A 14752-nucleotide genomic window follows, 5' to 3' on the forward strand; every position below is an offset into this window, starting at 1 on the left:
TTTTTTTGTCTTTGGTGTCTGGCATGTAGGGCTCTGGAGATAATGTGCAGGGGTGGAAGCCAGCCTATATCCTGGAAATGGAGGGGTCAGATCGGTGGATGCTTGCACATCAGATGGTCCAATTCCAGATAGTGCAGCCCCAATACACGTTGCATGAACTGGTCATAATATTGTCACTCGACCTGATGTCTGCCACTGTCTTTAGTTTAAATTGTGGCTGTCATATCAGGCTTATCTGGAAAGTGGGTTGAGTGGAAAGTTCTTTAATAATCTCCAAATCAAGTTATGATATTGAATTATGTCTTATATATATTATTGATGCATTTGATTAAGTGAAACTTAGCATTCCTGGAAATAAAGGAGTGCTGACATTGATAACTCATTACTGTACATACACACTTGTCTCTGTTTGCTCCAGTGATTGCAGGAATCTCTCCTCTTTTTATTCCTGAGCTTAATTTGCAGACTTTTCCTCCTGGGAGTTGTGGATTTAGGCAAAAATAGGGATGCTGGGCTGTGGAGGAACTGGGAGGTGAATGAACTGTGGATATAAGCTGAGACCACCCATTGTACCTCAATTCCTGACAGAAGTGGGATGTGGAAGGCTGGTGTTTAATATGTTGTATCACTGATATGTTTGGAAAATGAGTTTGTCGGAATTACTAACTTATGGAGTTACACTGCAAAAGCAGTGGAATTCTGCAGCAACAAGATAATGGTGCAAAGTAGAAATGGAAGTCTGAAGTAATAAAAAAGAATTGTTGAAGAATGCAAACACAGATAGCATTTTGTTATAAGGCTTTGATCAAAGAATTGATAAAAAATAAGGCAAGCCTCTAGGCTGTTAGAATTCAGGTAGATATAATTCCATTAATTGGTTATTTTTCAAAATAAAATGGAACATAATCATCAAATTACCAAATCAAACAGGAAATTCCAGGGAGGTAGGGACTACTTTATAACTTGAAAGCCATGCTATAAAAACAGAACTGCTACAGTTTTCAAAATGCATATAGAGTGACAAAAATTTGTTAGTAGGAAATAAACACAGAGGACAAGGTTGTGCAAAATGGTGCAGGAAGGTGGGGAGAAAAAAAGACACAAAACGATGGAGTAGCTTTTGCATAGGAGATACAGTCATGGGCCCATTTCTGTGAGTTTCTCCTCCTTCCCTCCTTTCATCCCCTTGCGAAAGCTGCAAAACACATCTGTATAAACAGAAAGATGGCATTGAATAGGAGCAGCTAAAGGTGCTGCTCATTAAATAGGAGGTTTGGCTCTTTATTATTATTTTTCAAAACGAGGAACTTTGTAGTGAAAGATAGCTTTACTTTACCATTCTTGGGTGAGGTTAGAGCAGTGTGAACTGTTATGATGAGAGGCCAGTTGTGCATCCCAAACAGCAGAACAAGTTATTGGATCAAATGTGAACAATAAAGCTGCTTCTGTCTGTCTTTCCTACAAAAAGGTGTAGAGATTTCTTGGCCAAAAAGCTAAGTAAATTAAATAAAGTAAAAACCTGTAGCTAAGAATATGGATCAAGTAGTTACAGAACTGTTGTTTTCTCTGTCTACAGAGATAAAAGAATTTTTTTTCTCATGTATGCAGAGCAAGTTCCAGTGTATGCAGAAAAAGCAGGTGTTTTAATACTTGTAGAAAAGGAATCAAAATTAGTCTTTCTGTGTGTCATTTTGTTGGTGTTGCAGTTTTTGGGTTTTTTCCTTCACTAAACAACAGAAGATTAGAGATACTCATGTTGCCCAGCTGCAGAGCATCTTAGGAAAAAGATGCTCATCTCATTCAGGTGAATGATTATGTGGTTTGTTCTTTGGAAGTGTGCAGCAGCTGCATGCAGCAAAAAGAGACTTCTAGATTTGGTAACAAATGTTCTCCAGAAAACTTCAACATTAAGTTTCCTGATGGAGTTGTGGGAAAAGCAATAATGAAACTCCAGTCTTTTAGACTGTACTATTTTGGAAATTATGATTATATTTTTAAAGGAAAGCCTGAGGATAGCTGAGACTTAATTAGTGACTATATATGCTTCCTTTAGTCAAGGAAAACAAAGAAGTTATTTATAAATGACTGCTACTTGTATGTATGATCTAGTTTTAGAATATTGTGTTTTGAGGTTTTTAAGATATCAGAGGGCATTGATAGGAGCAGATTTATAGGGTCATGTAGCTTTGACTTGCAAGCTTAGGTGGTATTTTTAACACAAGGTAGCTGGAAAAGCATTTAAAACCACTGTCTGCTATTTTTGACATGTCTAGCACTTTAAAAAAATCCATATAATCCTCTTGAAACAGATGGCTACAGTGAGTTAAAATCCTGTGCTAGGATTTGGGTTTTTACCTGATGTTGAAACCAATGTCATGACAAAGGGATGGATCACTGACTTTGGAGGTGAAAACCTATTTCAGACTCATACTTAAAAAAAAAAAAAGAAAAGGCTGCAAAAGCACAAAGCACAGTGGCTTGTGCAACAGTTTGCTTTCTGGAGCTTAAAAGAAGCCTGCAGTGTTTACCGGTGGGAACTGTGGAGTCCCTCTGAATTTAGTCTGTTATTTTTATTTTTTGTAGTTTGTGCAATCAATATTTAGGCTACGCTGGAATATGGAAATCAGTGTTAACTGTCTCTAAACTTTTATAATGCGAGGGAGAAAAAACAAGAAGCGGAAGGCTTTCTTTAACTTCAAATCCTGTAATCGCTTGAGCTGCCTAAGTGAATGCAGGATTCGACCTGAAGTTTTTGGTTTAAGTAAATATAAGGACAACTCAGGCTGATTTTTTTTTGGGACAGGGCTGAGATGTGGAGGAAGGTGTTGGCAGTGGTTTCACACAGAACTAAAGCATGCTTAGGACAAAAAATCCAGCTGTCCTTCAGCTATCCATAGAGCCACCGTAGTGTTTCTAGAGATGGTGACAAAGCATTGGTGTTCTTGTCCAGATAACTGGAAATAATTTAATATGGTTGATGATTAATAACGAAAAGGCATACTAGTTCAGTGCACTTGTTTCCTGCATTTCTTTAGTGGTGAAAGGAGGCAAACGAATGGGACACTGAAGTGTTGACACACACTTGGCTCTTTATGGTTCAGTTGCTTGGTAGCTAAAGTTTATCCCAGGTGGATTCCGACAGTTAACCAGAGAGTAATCTGACCCTTCTAAATGCAAACGTAGCTGCCTTTCCCCAGCCTAACATGCAATACATTTAAATTTCACAAATATAACAACCTGTTCTGACTCTTCTGCCATCTATTTATAAAATACAAACATTTCAGAGGAACCTGTTCTGTCCAGCAGTCCATGCCCTCCTGTTCACTGCCACCCGCTGGGATGCTCCCTGCTTGCTCCTACCTTCTCGCCCCATTTTCTGGCAAACTGCAGCACTCAAGGAGCTTCAAGTTATATGGGTGATGACAGGTAGAGAAATTTCAAGTAATTTGGTGGCAGATGAAGAAACATTGTGGACATAAAATTTTAACACGGTGCATGCATTCCAAACTTTCTTATACTCCCCTTGTAACCATCACACACTGAATATCCTCCCTAGCAAGTGAAGGACATAACATATGCTGAAATATGAGAGAGATGTCAGATTCTTTGTGGAAAGCAGAAGAAACTAGTAGCTCCCAATATCTGGTGTTTCTAAGGCTCTTACAGCAAAGCCTGCTTTAGTGTTCTTAGTTTATTGTTCTAATATCTGCAGATAGCACTTGGGAAAGACAGCAAGCATATATGTAACTAGCTTGTTGATGACACAGTAAATTTTGTTGTCTTGATGAGACCTATGTGATGGTATGTCTAGGTATGCTGGGAATGTTTCTGCTTTCTGGCTAAAATTTAGGATAACTCTGGGCAACTCATGTGAGGGCACATATGAGGTGTGAGCTGATCTTGAGGATGCATTCGTTTGGGAAGCTGAATCTCTCTGGACTTCAGTGACAGGTTGCTGTTAGGCACATTGGCACACGCTAGATTTAATCTCTAAAAAGCTGGTGATGTGACACAATGTTTTTTCACTCCACACTTTGCTCATTTTACCAAGAGAGAGCACTGCAGTTTGATGACCTTCCCCGTTCTCCATTTTGTAATGCCGCTTCAGCTGGCGGATACATCAAGCTGCTGAGCAAGCACAGAGTGCATTCAGAGGGATGTGGGACGGAGTGGGAGATTTGGTTGTGTTGCTGATACTAGGAATCACCTGGATAAGAAGTACTGCTGCTGGGCCTGCCAGCTGAGTAGTTTGAGACTAGGTTCTTGTGAAACAGCTTAAATCTGCCGTGGCCATAGTTTGTGTTCTTTTAGCTGAGGAAAATGCAATGTATGTGTGCCTAAAGAGTGCCTTTGGCTTGCATAGTTATAAACAAAATATCGCTGCTGCTTTAGTCTATAGTTATGCAAAGGCACTGGGTGATAGAAGTGTTATGAGGACAGATTTGGAGTACTCAATTATTACCTTTATCTAATTAAACATACATCTTTCCTTCAGCTCCACCAAATACTAACATAGCTGTTGAATCTACAGACTTCAATAGCCTAGTGCATCCATGAAAAATGGTATGCATAGTGCTGGAGCAGACTTCAAAATGATATACCTGAACATGACCTGTAAACAAGGCTGATGCTCTAGGTCATCACTTTCTGCAAGCTTTCATGCAGTTGCCAAGAGAGACCTGGTCCCATGGAGCCTTGCAGCCAGAGTCATTGAGCCCTTTGCTTAATGAAGGTGTGCCTCAGGGACCCTGGGGCTTGTGAACTTGCACACACGAATGTGACCTTGTTCAGTTTGTCAGCAAGGAGTGGGTGGTGCGCCCATGACTTGTGAAGCTGTTAATCTGTCCTGAAAATAAACATTTCGTGTATTTTGTCAAGTCATAACATACATGCATTTGCAATAACAGAAGAACCTGCAAAATAACACAAGGCAGAGAAGAGGTGTGGTTATGTTTATCATGATATTTCCTCTCTGCTCCAGCCTTGCAGCCTGCTGACACAGTGGCCACAGGAGCTTTGAGAGGCTCTGTGGTGTAGAGGGTATTTCAGCATCAACTCCTGCCCTCTTTTTTGTTCCTGTCTCCAGGGCATGTAGAGGGATGTGGAAGAGGTGAGGAAAGGAATCAGCAGTGAGAGATCTAACCCTCACTTTTTCCCTTCGGAAGCTTGAGCCCTGCTTTATGCCTGCTTTTTACATAGAAATGCTCTCCCTCACTACATGGTGATTGGAACTTCACACGCTAATGAAGAGGGACTGTGTGATTTCCTTCTCCTAATTCTCCTTCTCTTAATTATCAATTACACTGTTTAATCTACACAGCTCTGCGTGCCTTTTCTTGTTACAGCCTCCAAAATAAGTGATTTAAGAATTTGATAATTATACACCTTGGAAAATCTCATTTGTATAATAGCACTGCTAGATTCAGAGCTCTCCTACTCACTCTCTAACTAGTTTTATGGGAAGACAGAACAAGATATTACTGATGGCAAATCTAGGAATGGATTCTAGCTTTTGGGAGTCTTTTAGAGATTGCTGAAGCTGAAATCTCTTCACAATAAATTTTCTCTACCGTTTGGAAACAAGGGGGACCATTTGGAAATAGGTGAACAAAATATTTGTCCATTGGTTGCAAACTAATTCTTTTTTATTTAACTCATTGATGCCTTACTCTGTTCCCATGGGGTTTAATCTTCAGCTAGTTGAAAACTGCAGAACATGAAGAACTTCCTGCAAATCTCGCATTAAAACTATTGGTACTACTCTTCCAATGTTTCAGTACTTAAAAAAAAAAGCCCTCAGCAGTAATGAGAGCTTCAGTTGTCCTGTAGCAAAATCATGTTGTAGAAAGCATAGAAGTCTGTATTTTTTAAATGAGGTGATTGCTACAGTTTGTTACATCTGTGGCCTTATCCCCTGCTCTGTGCCAGCATTTGGAAATTAATGGAAGATGAATTTGGTGTCTTTTCTCCACAGAGCTAAAGGCAGTAGAGTAGTCCGCTGTTGCAAATAGTTTTATGAAGACCAGAAAAATCACCCAAAACAAACAGACTCTCAGCCACAGATGAGAGAGCTGCCAAATGTTATGTAAAAGCAGAGAAATCCTTAGAAATCTGCACTAAGATGTCTACATTTTTAATACACTGTTAAGCACTTAGCCTTGGGGAGGGGAGGCCCTCACGAGGCTTTCTCCATCTTTTCAGTCAGTTCTGTTCAGCAACTGTTTCTCAACCAGTCCATTTAAGCCTGAGTGCACGTACTGAAAGATCTTGGCTTGTGTGTGGTTCATTGAACAAGGTGGCTGCCTAAAATCAAGAGTGTTTCAGTATTGTACTTCTTGTCATCCCTTGCTTTTACCCCAGCTGACCTTTTTGCTCTGCAGAAGGGAACACACACAGTGTTTAGTCTGCCCACACTTATTACTTCAGGTCACTTGCATGGTTCATACAGAAGTGGGGAGAGAAGCATAAATGCAAATATTTTCAACCATCTGCTCAAAAGGGTAGGATGGAGCACAATAGCCTGGGATATCTGCTGTGTTGCAGTAAGTTTTGGTGGGCTGTTCAATGTTGGTGGCAGTGCAGAAATGCAGCTGGTTTGTTGGCTGCTTGCTAACCTTAGCCTTTGTTGGGAAAGAAACTGTCATGTCTTTGTGGTTGGGTTTGGGTCATCTGTAGGTAGGGGCAGACCATCTTAGATCCTTCTTCTTATTGTATCCAAAATGTTTTATGATAGCAACCACTTGTAGCTCATAATCAGTGGAATGCAGTGAGCTCACAAACAGTGCAAGGTAAAAAAAAATGGATACTTTGAAATATGGATACTTTTGAAAGTAGTTTACAAATAAATATGAAAAAGGAATATGTTATACTGTAGTTAATTATTTGGCTTGTGCTTCATGTGTTTAGATAACTAAACTCTTGTAAGACTTATATAAGCTTTTATATAATGTGCTTTTTCTGGGAAAAAATGGTGATTGGGCCTAAGTTGACCTTGAATGTTTGTCGTATATTCAAGACTTACTGGATGATGCTACTCAAATTCAATAGGCAATTTGTTTATATTTAACTGCTGTAGTTTGTTCTGGTTCTAATAAGCCCAGAGGAGGCTATAGTTCTTACCTGTCTGTCTACCCTTGTGACTTTATTTCCTTGTTTCACTGGACTAGTGTAAGGTAAGAGTTTGTTCTGTAGCAGTTACAGACTCCCTGTGCAGTTCAGCTCCAGCTCTGGTAGATAGTTTAACTATCTTTGAGCCATGCATAATGATCTCCTGACTTCAGGTAGGGACATAGATCTTAAGTGTATGTATTGGAGGGGCTGCTTGCTGGGTAGGAGATTTGATTGCTGCTGCTATTAAGAGAACTTATTTAATATATGAAAATAGATAAGTTATTTAACTTTTTATTGAATGCATCTTATAGCCCAACTCGCTATAACACTGTGATGCACAGACTATTTGCAGTACAGTGCCCTTCTCTTAGGTTTCTTATGGTCCCTTACTCATTGCAATATCTAATCACAGATTAGATGTTGAGGAAGATGAACAGTTTCCAAAGCCAGTCATAGCGTTCATTAGCTCCTGACCAAATGGTAATATCTTTAAAAGATTTTCTTGGAACATCCATGGAGGATTATTGTTCCACCACTGATTTGCTGAGAGTGTCACAGACAAACTCACGTTCTTCAGATATAATGATAACTCTTTCAAGGGGAACATCATGTAACTCCTAGATTGTTTTGGATGTTTACTGTATTACCAAAGTTATCTTCTCACACAATTACAATTTTTTGCATGTCTACTTCAGCATTACTAGCTGAATTACTTCTAGTCATGGGTCTGACAAGCAGTTTGTCATGTTCATTAGAACTTTAATACTTTCAAGGTGATACTATTTTGTCAATGTAAATATGTGACTTTATTCTAATATAAAGGTGGAGAAAAATGAAGTTATACATATCCTGTAAATGAACGAAATTGCACAAATCAAGCTGTAATTCTACCAAAATTAAAATCACTTTGTTAATTTCTGGTAACATTATATATTGAAAAAAAAAATGTGGGAGACTTATACTCAGGAAAACTCTGAAAATTACTTCTCAACTCAGGATCAAATCTCACTGCTTTGAGACTTAGTTTCATCACAATAAAATCAAACACAGACAAAGCTTTTGTATAGGATGCAGACAGACTTGTCTGTTTTCCCTCTACAAACTGAAATTAATGGATATTATTTATTAGCTACTTTCTTCTCTTGATGTAGTAGTGGGAGGCTGCGCTGTTACAGCTAAACTTAGACTGCTCTTAGTTTACAGATGGTTAGGAGGAGATGACAGCTAGGACTACCTTCTGCTAATTATACAGGTATGAGTATCAGTTCACTGTGACATTAATTGCAATTAATTACTTGTAGTTTGAAGAGGTGTAGGCTTGAGATTTTATTTCTTAGTCCCTGTAGGAATTTCTAAAAATAAGGGGATAGCTAAGCCCCATCTCTGTGACTCACGTGGGTACTGATGCAGCCCTATCATCTAAAATCAGGTGCCGTTGTTCAAGGCACTGTGGAAGTGCCAAGCAAAGATCTCTGTCCTTGAAGGTCTGACAGTTTAAAGCCGTCAGAATGTTCAGGAGTTGCCGAAGGATTGTGTTTCTCTTGATAAATAATTAAAAAAAAAGTCTGCTGGAGAGCCAGGATGGCCAGGACACTTTATATTCTTTGCAGACAGCATAATTTCAGTCCAAAATAGTCTGTATTATATGAGTGCCCACAAAAAGATTGTAATTCAGCAAGGAAGGCCAGCACTTTGTCCTATGTTGATAACTACAAACAGTTCCTCAAGCATTCGTTTCCTGTGACCTTGCTGAACATCACAAGCACGTGTTTAATGTTAGCATTTTATATTCGGCTTTGCAGTGATGTAAAACCAAGAATCAATAGGCTCTGCATATTTGTTATTTTATTATTTCACACTCTTTTTTTTTCCTGCTTCCTTGATATACTATTTCCCAGCTTCCTCTTAATGTACTCCAAAACAAAGATATTTTAAGGGAATGAGAACAGGTTTCCCACTGGTCTGTTGTGATCAAGGCTGGTGAAGCCCAACACAGGTGGCAGAATGAATGCCCTGCATGAGGTGCATGCTGCCAGGCCTTTCACTGGGCCAGAGGGCCTGAGTGGTGCTTCAGACCTAAACTTACTGTGTAAAAAGAGAAGGGAAGTATAGCCCTTTCTTTAACAGAGCCAACCCTGCGATTTGCTGGGGAATATCTGGCACAAGCCCCCTGTTATTGCGAGGCATGTGTTCACATTGCGACACAGTATTGTACGTGGGCTCAGCAGCTTGTGGGCAGGGTGTGTGCAGTGTGCCTGGATGCATTCAGGGTGCTATTGAAGTTGGCACGCTCACTTTCTGCAGCAGCTATAGCTTTTCTATTCCTAGTTCTGCTTGAGAGCTGTTTTTGGTGTCCTTGGATCTGGGCTGGTGCAGTGCAAAGCTGACTGCTGACAGAGCAGGGTCAGGCTGAGTGTGCAGCACAGACACAGAGCAGTTGTGAGAGTGATGGCAAGGGCCCAGCATTCCTGCATGAGATTGCATAGGGCTGATTAAAGAATGTGTAATGATGAGCTCAAAGTGCTTTCTCTGTAAAAATGGTGTGAATTGGGGTATATCTCAAATGCCTGCTGCATGGGGAGCAAGCAGGAGGAATTACAGCTTGCATACACAGCTGCTGAGCAATGGCCTCCCGGGTTTGCAAAGACAAGAGGATTCCAGTCGTGTATGGATGCAATCTGAAGAAAAAATAAAGTCTGTTGCAGATCACCTTGTTAGGAAGTGGGATTTGCTACTGCTGTCATCAGGCAGCTGGAGAAAGCCTCACAATCACAAGCTGCTAACGGATGAGTGTTTTCAGAACTAGAAACCAAGAGATGACTTCAGTACGTCCCAGAAAAATTTTTGGTGCAGGCAATCAAAGAACTGACATGGAGCAATGCTCTCTTTGACATCTGACAACCAGAAATGGGTATGATGTAAACGTTAAAGGTACATTTAAACTGCTGTCTTGCAAAACTTGGTTTTGTAGAGTGCTTCTCTCTGGTTGCATGAGCTTCTGGCACTGATGTTCTAGTAAAAGCAAGATAAATGCATCTTGGAAGTAAAAAGTGCTGACATTGGAGTTCTTGTTTTTTTTTTTTTTAAATTGCCAATCTGGCACAGCAGTGGGTGAGCACTAATGAATGTCAGTTAGCTGGCACTTCAGTTTTTGGAAATAATGTTTTAAATTGTCTTGGACAGAAACCAAATGCAACTTGTAATTGTGTCCTATGTTGTGTATCTGTGATAAGAAACATAATTGTTCTGGGATGAGCAAGTTGATCTCTTACAGCAGCACCCTATGTGAATGTGCTAGTGGCTAACTTTAAAACTCATCTTATTTGTCTTCATCCACGCAACATATCATGCCCCATCTTATTTCAGTAACACTCCAAAGAGGTTTTATTTTTCTGTAGTCTGAAACTCATGAGAGGCAAGATGTTGGCTGCCCAGTCTCATGGAGAATGCTGTACACTCACAGTTGAAAGGGATAAGACATGAATTTACTGAGAGGGGATATCCAGAGACAACGTGGCAACAAATCGTAACTACTCTGGAAGAAATTGTTATTACAACACAAATGTACAAGTCTTGTTGGATGGTGCTACAAGTATATATACAGAAACAGGAGTGTGATAAAATGACGGGTGTTGGGAAATGAGCAACTACAACTTAGTAGTCATTTGGGTCTCTAGGAAGACAGGGACTATCAGTGGTGTTGTGAGGACACAGTTTTGAAGAACTAACGCTCTGCTACCAAGTAAAATTCAGCATGATTGCTGTAGCTGTGGAAGATTGGCAAAATGATGAAAAGCATTAATCCCTTCCTTGGGAGCTGCTTGCAGTTATTGAGACACCATTAATTACAAAGGCTTTATCTGGGATTCTGGTGGAATTTGCTAGTGTTTAGCCTCAGTGAGTTTGTCACTTTGAGTCCATGTCATAATTCTTTGTGAATTCTTTAGGAAGGACTGAATTGTGCCTGATATGCCTCTTTCTCCCTGGGGTATGGCAACTGGCAGGGCAGGCTCAGAAAGGTACCCTTCTAGGGGAGACCATTTGCATCCTCCAAAATTTCTACCATTGCAAAGCAGGAAGCCTGGGGAATAGTTTGTTCCTGGCCCAATGCCAGCGGTGACTCATCTGCATGGCCCCAACTGTTGTGCAATCAAACCTTGGTGTCTGTCTCCCACGTGAGCAAAAACTTGATAGCATCTCCATAAGCCCCACAATTGTCTGCTTGAGGATCTTAAAGGCAGTTGGTGAGAAACTCTGCAGTACTGGTACAGAACCAGCTCAATTCAGTGATTGTGTGCACAGGGAAATTTAATGGCTCTGGCAAGCAGCCTTTCAACCTGTGCGCAGGAAAGAGCTGGGGGATGATGGCCTGAAGGTAAAGCAGTTCTCCATCCACCTCCCCCATTACTCACAGAAGGGAGAGCCGATTACCCTGGCTGGAGCCCCTGGGCCTCTTCTCCCTGGCTGCGAGGGGCTGCTGGGTGCTTGGGAATGTGACTGGATGCAGGGAGTGACACATCACTGTGTGGGGTTGAATATTGCCACTGCAGCATAATATTGCTCATCTCTCTCTCTTTCTCTTCTTCTTCTTTTTCAGTAGCTTTTTTGTAATGTACACATCATTTTATGATGCACCTTTTTCTGTGATGAAACAGAGCATTTAATGCATGTTACAATGTAATAGATTGGAACTGGATGTATTCTAGTGGTATAGATAAGTCACAACAAACACTTTGACTTGACAATCCCATTTTTCTCTGTTTTTATTGATAAAAAAAGGGATCAGTGCCAAGAATATGCTCTATAAAAAAGTTCTGAAGATACACACAGGAGGCTGTTTTTTAGTCTAGCAATCCTAGTAAAATATTTACTGCAATATTTACTGCCTAAAGAGAGGAACCCAATTACTATATCAATTGTTGCGAACACGTCCTCATGGTTTCTGGAGGCAAATTCAGATACACTTCGTGAAACGTTGTCTTTATTCTGCTCTTGGTGATAGCAGAACTTTGTTTTGTTTTATTGATAATAGCCTGTCATTATGAGGTTGCTGCAGGGAGGTGGGAGGCTTAGAGGTTTGAACTCTCCTCTCTCTGTCCAGAATAAAAAGGAAGCCTCTGTGGATTAAAGAGATGTAATTCCAAGAAGCATGTTATTGGTGTTGCTGTAAAACAAATATCATTTGCACAATAAAATAACCAAGAATTTTAATTGCTGGATTTGAGTTTTCTAAAGCAGATGGCAAATAATTAAAATTGCATAACATTTTCCAGTAAAAGAGGCTTGCTTCAGTCTCTTTATAACTTTGCAAGTTTTAAATGGTTTGGCTTCTGTTTCTCTTCTTTTTTCTTGTAACTGAACCAATGGCTGAAGAATGACACTTGGGAAAATTAACTTTTTTTTTTTTTAATCTTGATAGAAGCTCAATAGGATGATTTCAGGCCACCAGGCTTAGGAAATTTGGTTTTAGATCAGTGCTTCCTCCTGTGCCTGTGGAAAAACTGTCCAAGCTGCTAACGCAAAAAATCACAGCTCGAGCCTGACAGGGATGTGTTAAACACTGGAGTGCTAAATTTTTTGTCCTTTTATTTTTGCTTAACTGAAGCAGCACCCTTCCTTACAGATGCATTGCATTCATCAGTGTTCGCGTGACTTGCCATCCCCATGCACCGAGTGAGAACGCTCCTCCCCAGCACACCCAGGGCTGAGCGGGACTGCTCCCTGGCTGCTTCCAGCCTCTGCAGGCTGCCCCTGCATCAGGCACGCCGACCCTGCTTTGCTCTCCTCTGCTGCTGCCCAGGCACCTGCTGCTGGACCTGCAGGAGAAGGTGATCTGATGCTGCTGGAGAGAGGCATGGAGGAGGTGTTTGGGTGGAATAAGGCTGGCTGGAAAGAGGAAAAAGTAAACAGGTGGGAGAAGAGGGGTGCAGGCTGGCAGGCTCGGAAACAGGAGGAGGTTGAGGCAGTGCCTGAAGAGGTGTGGACAGGGATGTAAGTTCAGGAAAGGATGCAGTTCAATAGAGAAAGGAGAGGAAGAGTGCAGCTGGTGAAAAGGAATGGAAACTATTGGCAAAACATGTTTTTCCCCACCTGGTGGCAGGGTTGTTTGGTCTGCCAAATCAATGTTTATGTAAGAGAATACAGACTCTAGATTTCCCAAACTGTTTTGACGTTCTACTGATGGGAGGTTATAAAGTTAACTTTTATTCTGATTGAGTAGGAGATTTTGTTGTTGTTGTTTTTTAGTTTTAGGTGACTAATCTGTGTCTGTACATAATGCAATCTGCTTGTTAATAATGGAGATTCCAAGACCAAGCACTGAAATGTCAGGAAACTTCAAACAGTAATTTACTTGCATAACTTGATTTCGTATACCCTATGCATGTACGCAATCACATATTTAAAAATCATTTTGTGTTGTGTTCTTGGAAGTTAACAGTGTTCTCATCAGTAAGGCTAAGCAAGTGTGAATGAAGTAAAGCTTTGATCTGTCTCAGCTAAGCTGCATATGTAACGTTGTGACGAAACAACTTAATGGAAATTTCATGCAAAATCTTTTCTAGGTCACTGTCTACAAACTTTTGGGGTTGTAAACAGTTTGTGGTTTGTTTATTAGGAACATCAGTTCAAATACAAAGATCTGTGCAATTTCTATTACCCCAAGAACAAGGCATTTGGTGGGTAGATATATCACTTATTGATATCTGTCTGGAAGCAATGTGATGAGACAAAGGTTGTAGTTGTTGCTCCCTTTTAGGAAAGCAGGCTAAAAAGTGTTGGGTTTGATTTATTTTCTGTACCAATCCATTTTTATGTCTGTTACTGCTCTGGAAGATTTAGTTTTCAAGGATTACTAAAAACCTGGGTACTGCTGAATCCTCTCAGGCTGGGTTTAAATCATGTAACGCCATCATGTAACGCAAATAAAAGCCAATCAGAGACAAAAAATTTCCCTGAATACTGGAGGGAAAAATAAGTGAATTTTATACCTCCTAAGGCTAAAAGCTGCAAATTATGGCAGTCAGGAAGAGTAATTACCAGAATGAATAACAGGCCAGTGCCCAGAAATCTAAAGACACAATGCTTCAGGAATTAAAATGAAACCTATGTGGACTTGGAATGGTTAATGTCTTTATTTTAAATAAAGCGTTTCTTATGACAAACATTTGTGTTGCTGGTAGAGCAGTCTGTCTCTAAGAGAAATCAACTGCACATGGAAATTCTTTAGAGCAACTAAGTCTCTTTTCTTATAAATAGTGTTCACATTTAAGGGAAGTGTATACAGTAAGTTCTACTTTTTAGTACTATGACACTCCAGATAAGATCCCAGGAGGAACATGGGGAAAATACATACCAATTTTTATCAGTGTACCTGAAGTAATGAATCCTTGTTATTAAAAGAAAGCCAAAGAGCTCTAGTAACCATCTGATGAGTTCATATTTGAAAGACTAGAAAATAAATGTTGTTAGTGTTATGATTGCATGTGGATACATGCCTGTTCAGACATACCAATTCAGAAAAAATGTACAAATAAATACTGTGCCTAGAGATTTAGTGACGTAGAGCTCAGAAATAATCAAGGTTGACTGTGCAGCCTCAATTTTGTGTAGGCAGTACTGTAATTAACTATTAGATTCTACT

The 14752-nt window shown here is 40.1% G+C and overlaps 1 protein-coding gene across 1 annotated transcript in view; it reads left to right on the forward strand.

Annotated features, from left to right (window-relative positions):
- Window positions 1-14752, forward strand: part of LOC104909756 (ensconsin-like) — a 52973-nt gene that overhangs the window by 1865 nt on the left and 36356 nt on the right. The window contains exon 2 of the mRNA XM_019613525.1: window positions 12789-12938. Within this exon, the coding sequence (XP_019469070.1) occupies window positions 12789-12938 (150 nt within the window). The remainder of the gene's footprint in view (window positions 1-12788; window positions 12939-14752) is intronic.

The sequence above is a fragment of the Meleagris gallopavo genome, chromosome 2 (genome assembly GCF_000146605.3).
Source record: "Meleagris gallopavo isolate NT-WF06-2002-E0010 breed Aviagen turkey brand Nicholas breeding stock chromosome 2, Turkey_5.1, whole genome shotgun sequence".
Taxonomy (NCBI): domain Eukaryota; kingdom Metazoa; phylum Chordata; class Aves; order Galliformes; family Phasianidae; genus Meleagris; species Meleagris gallopavo.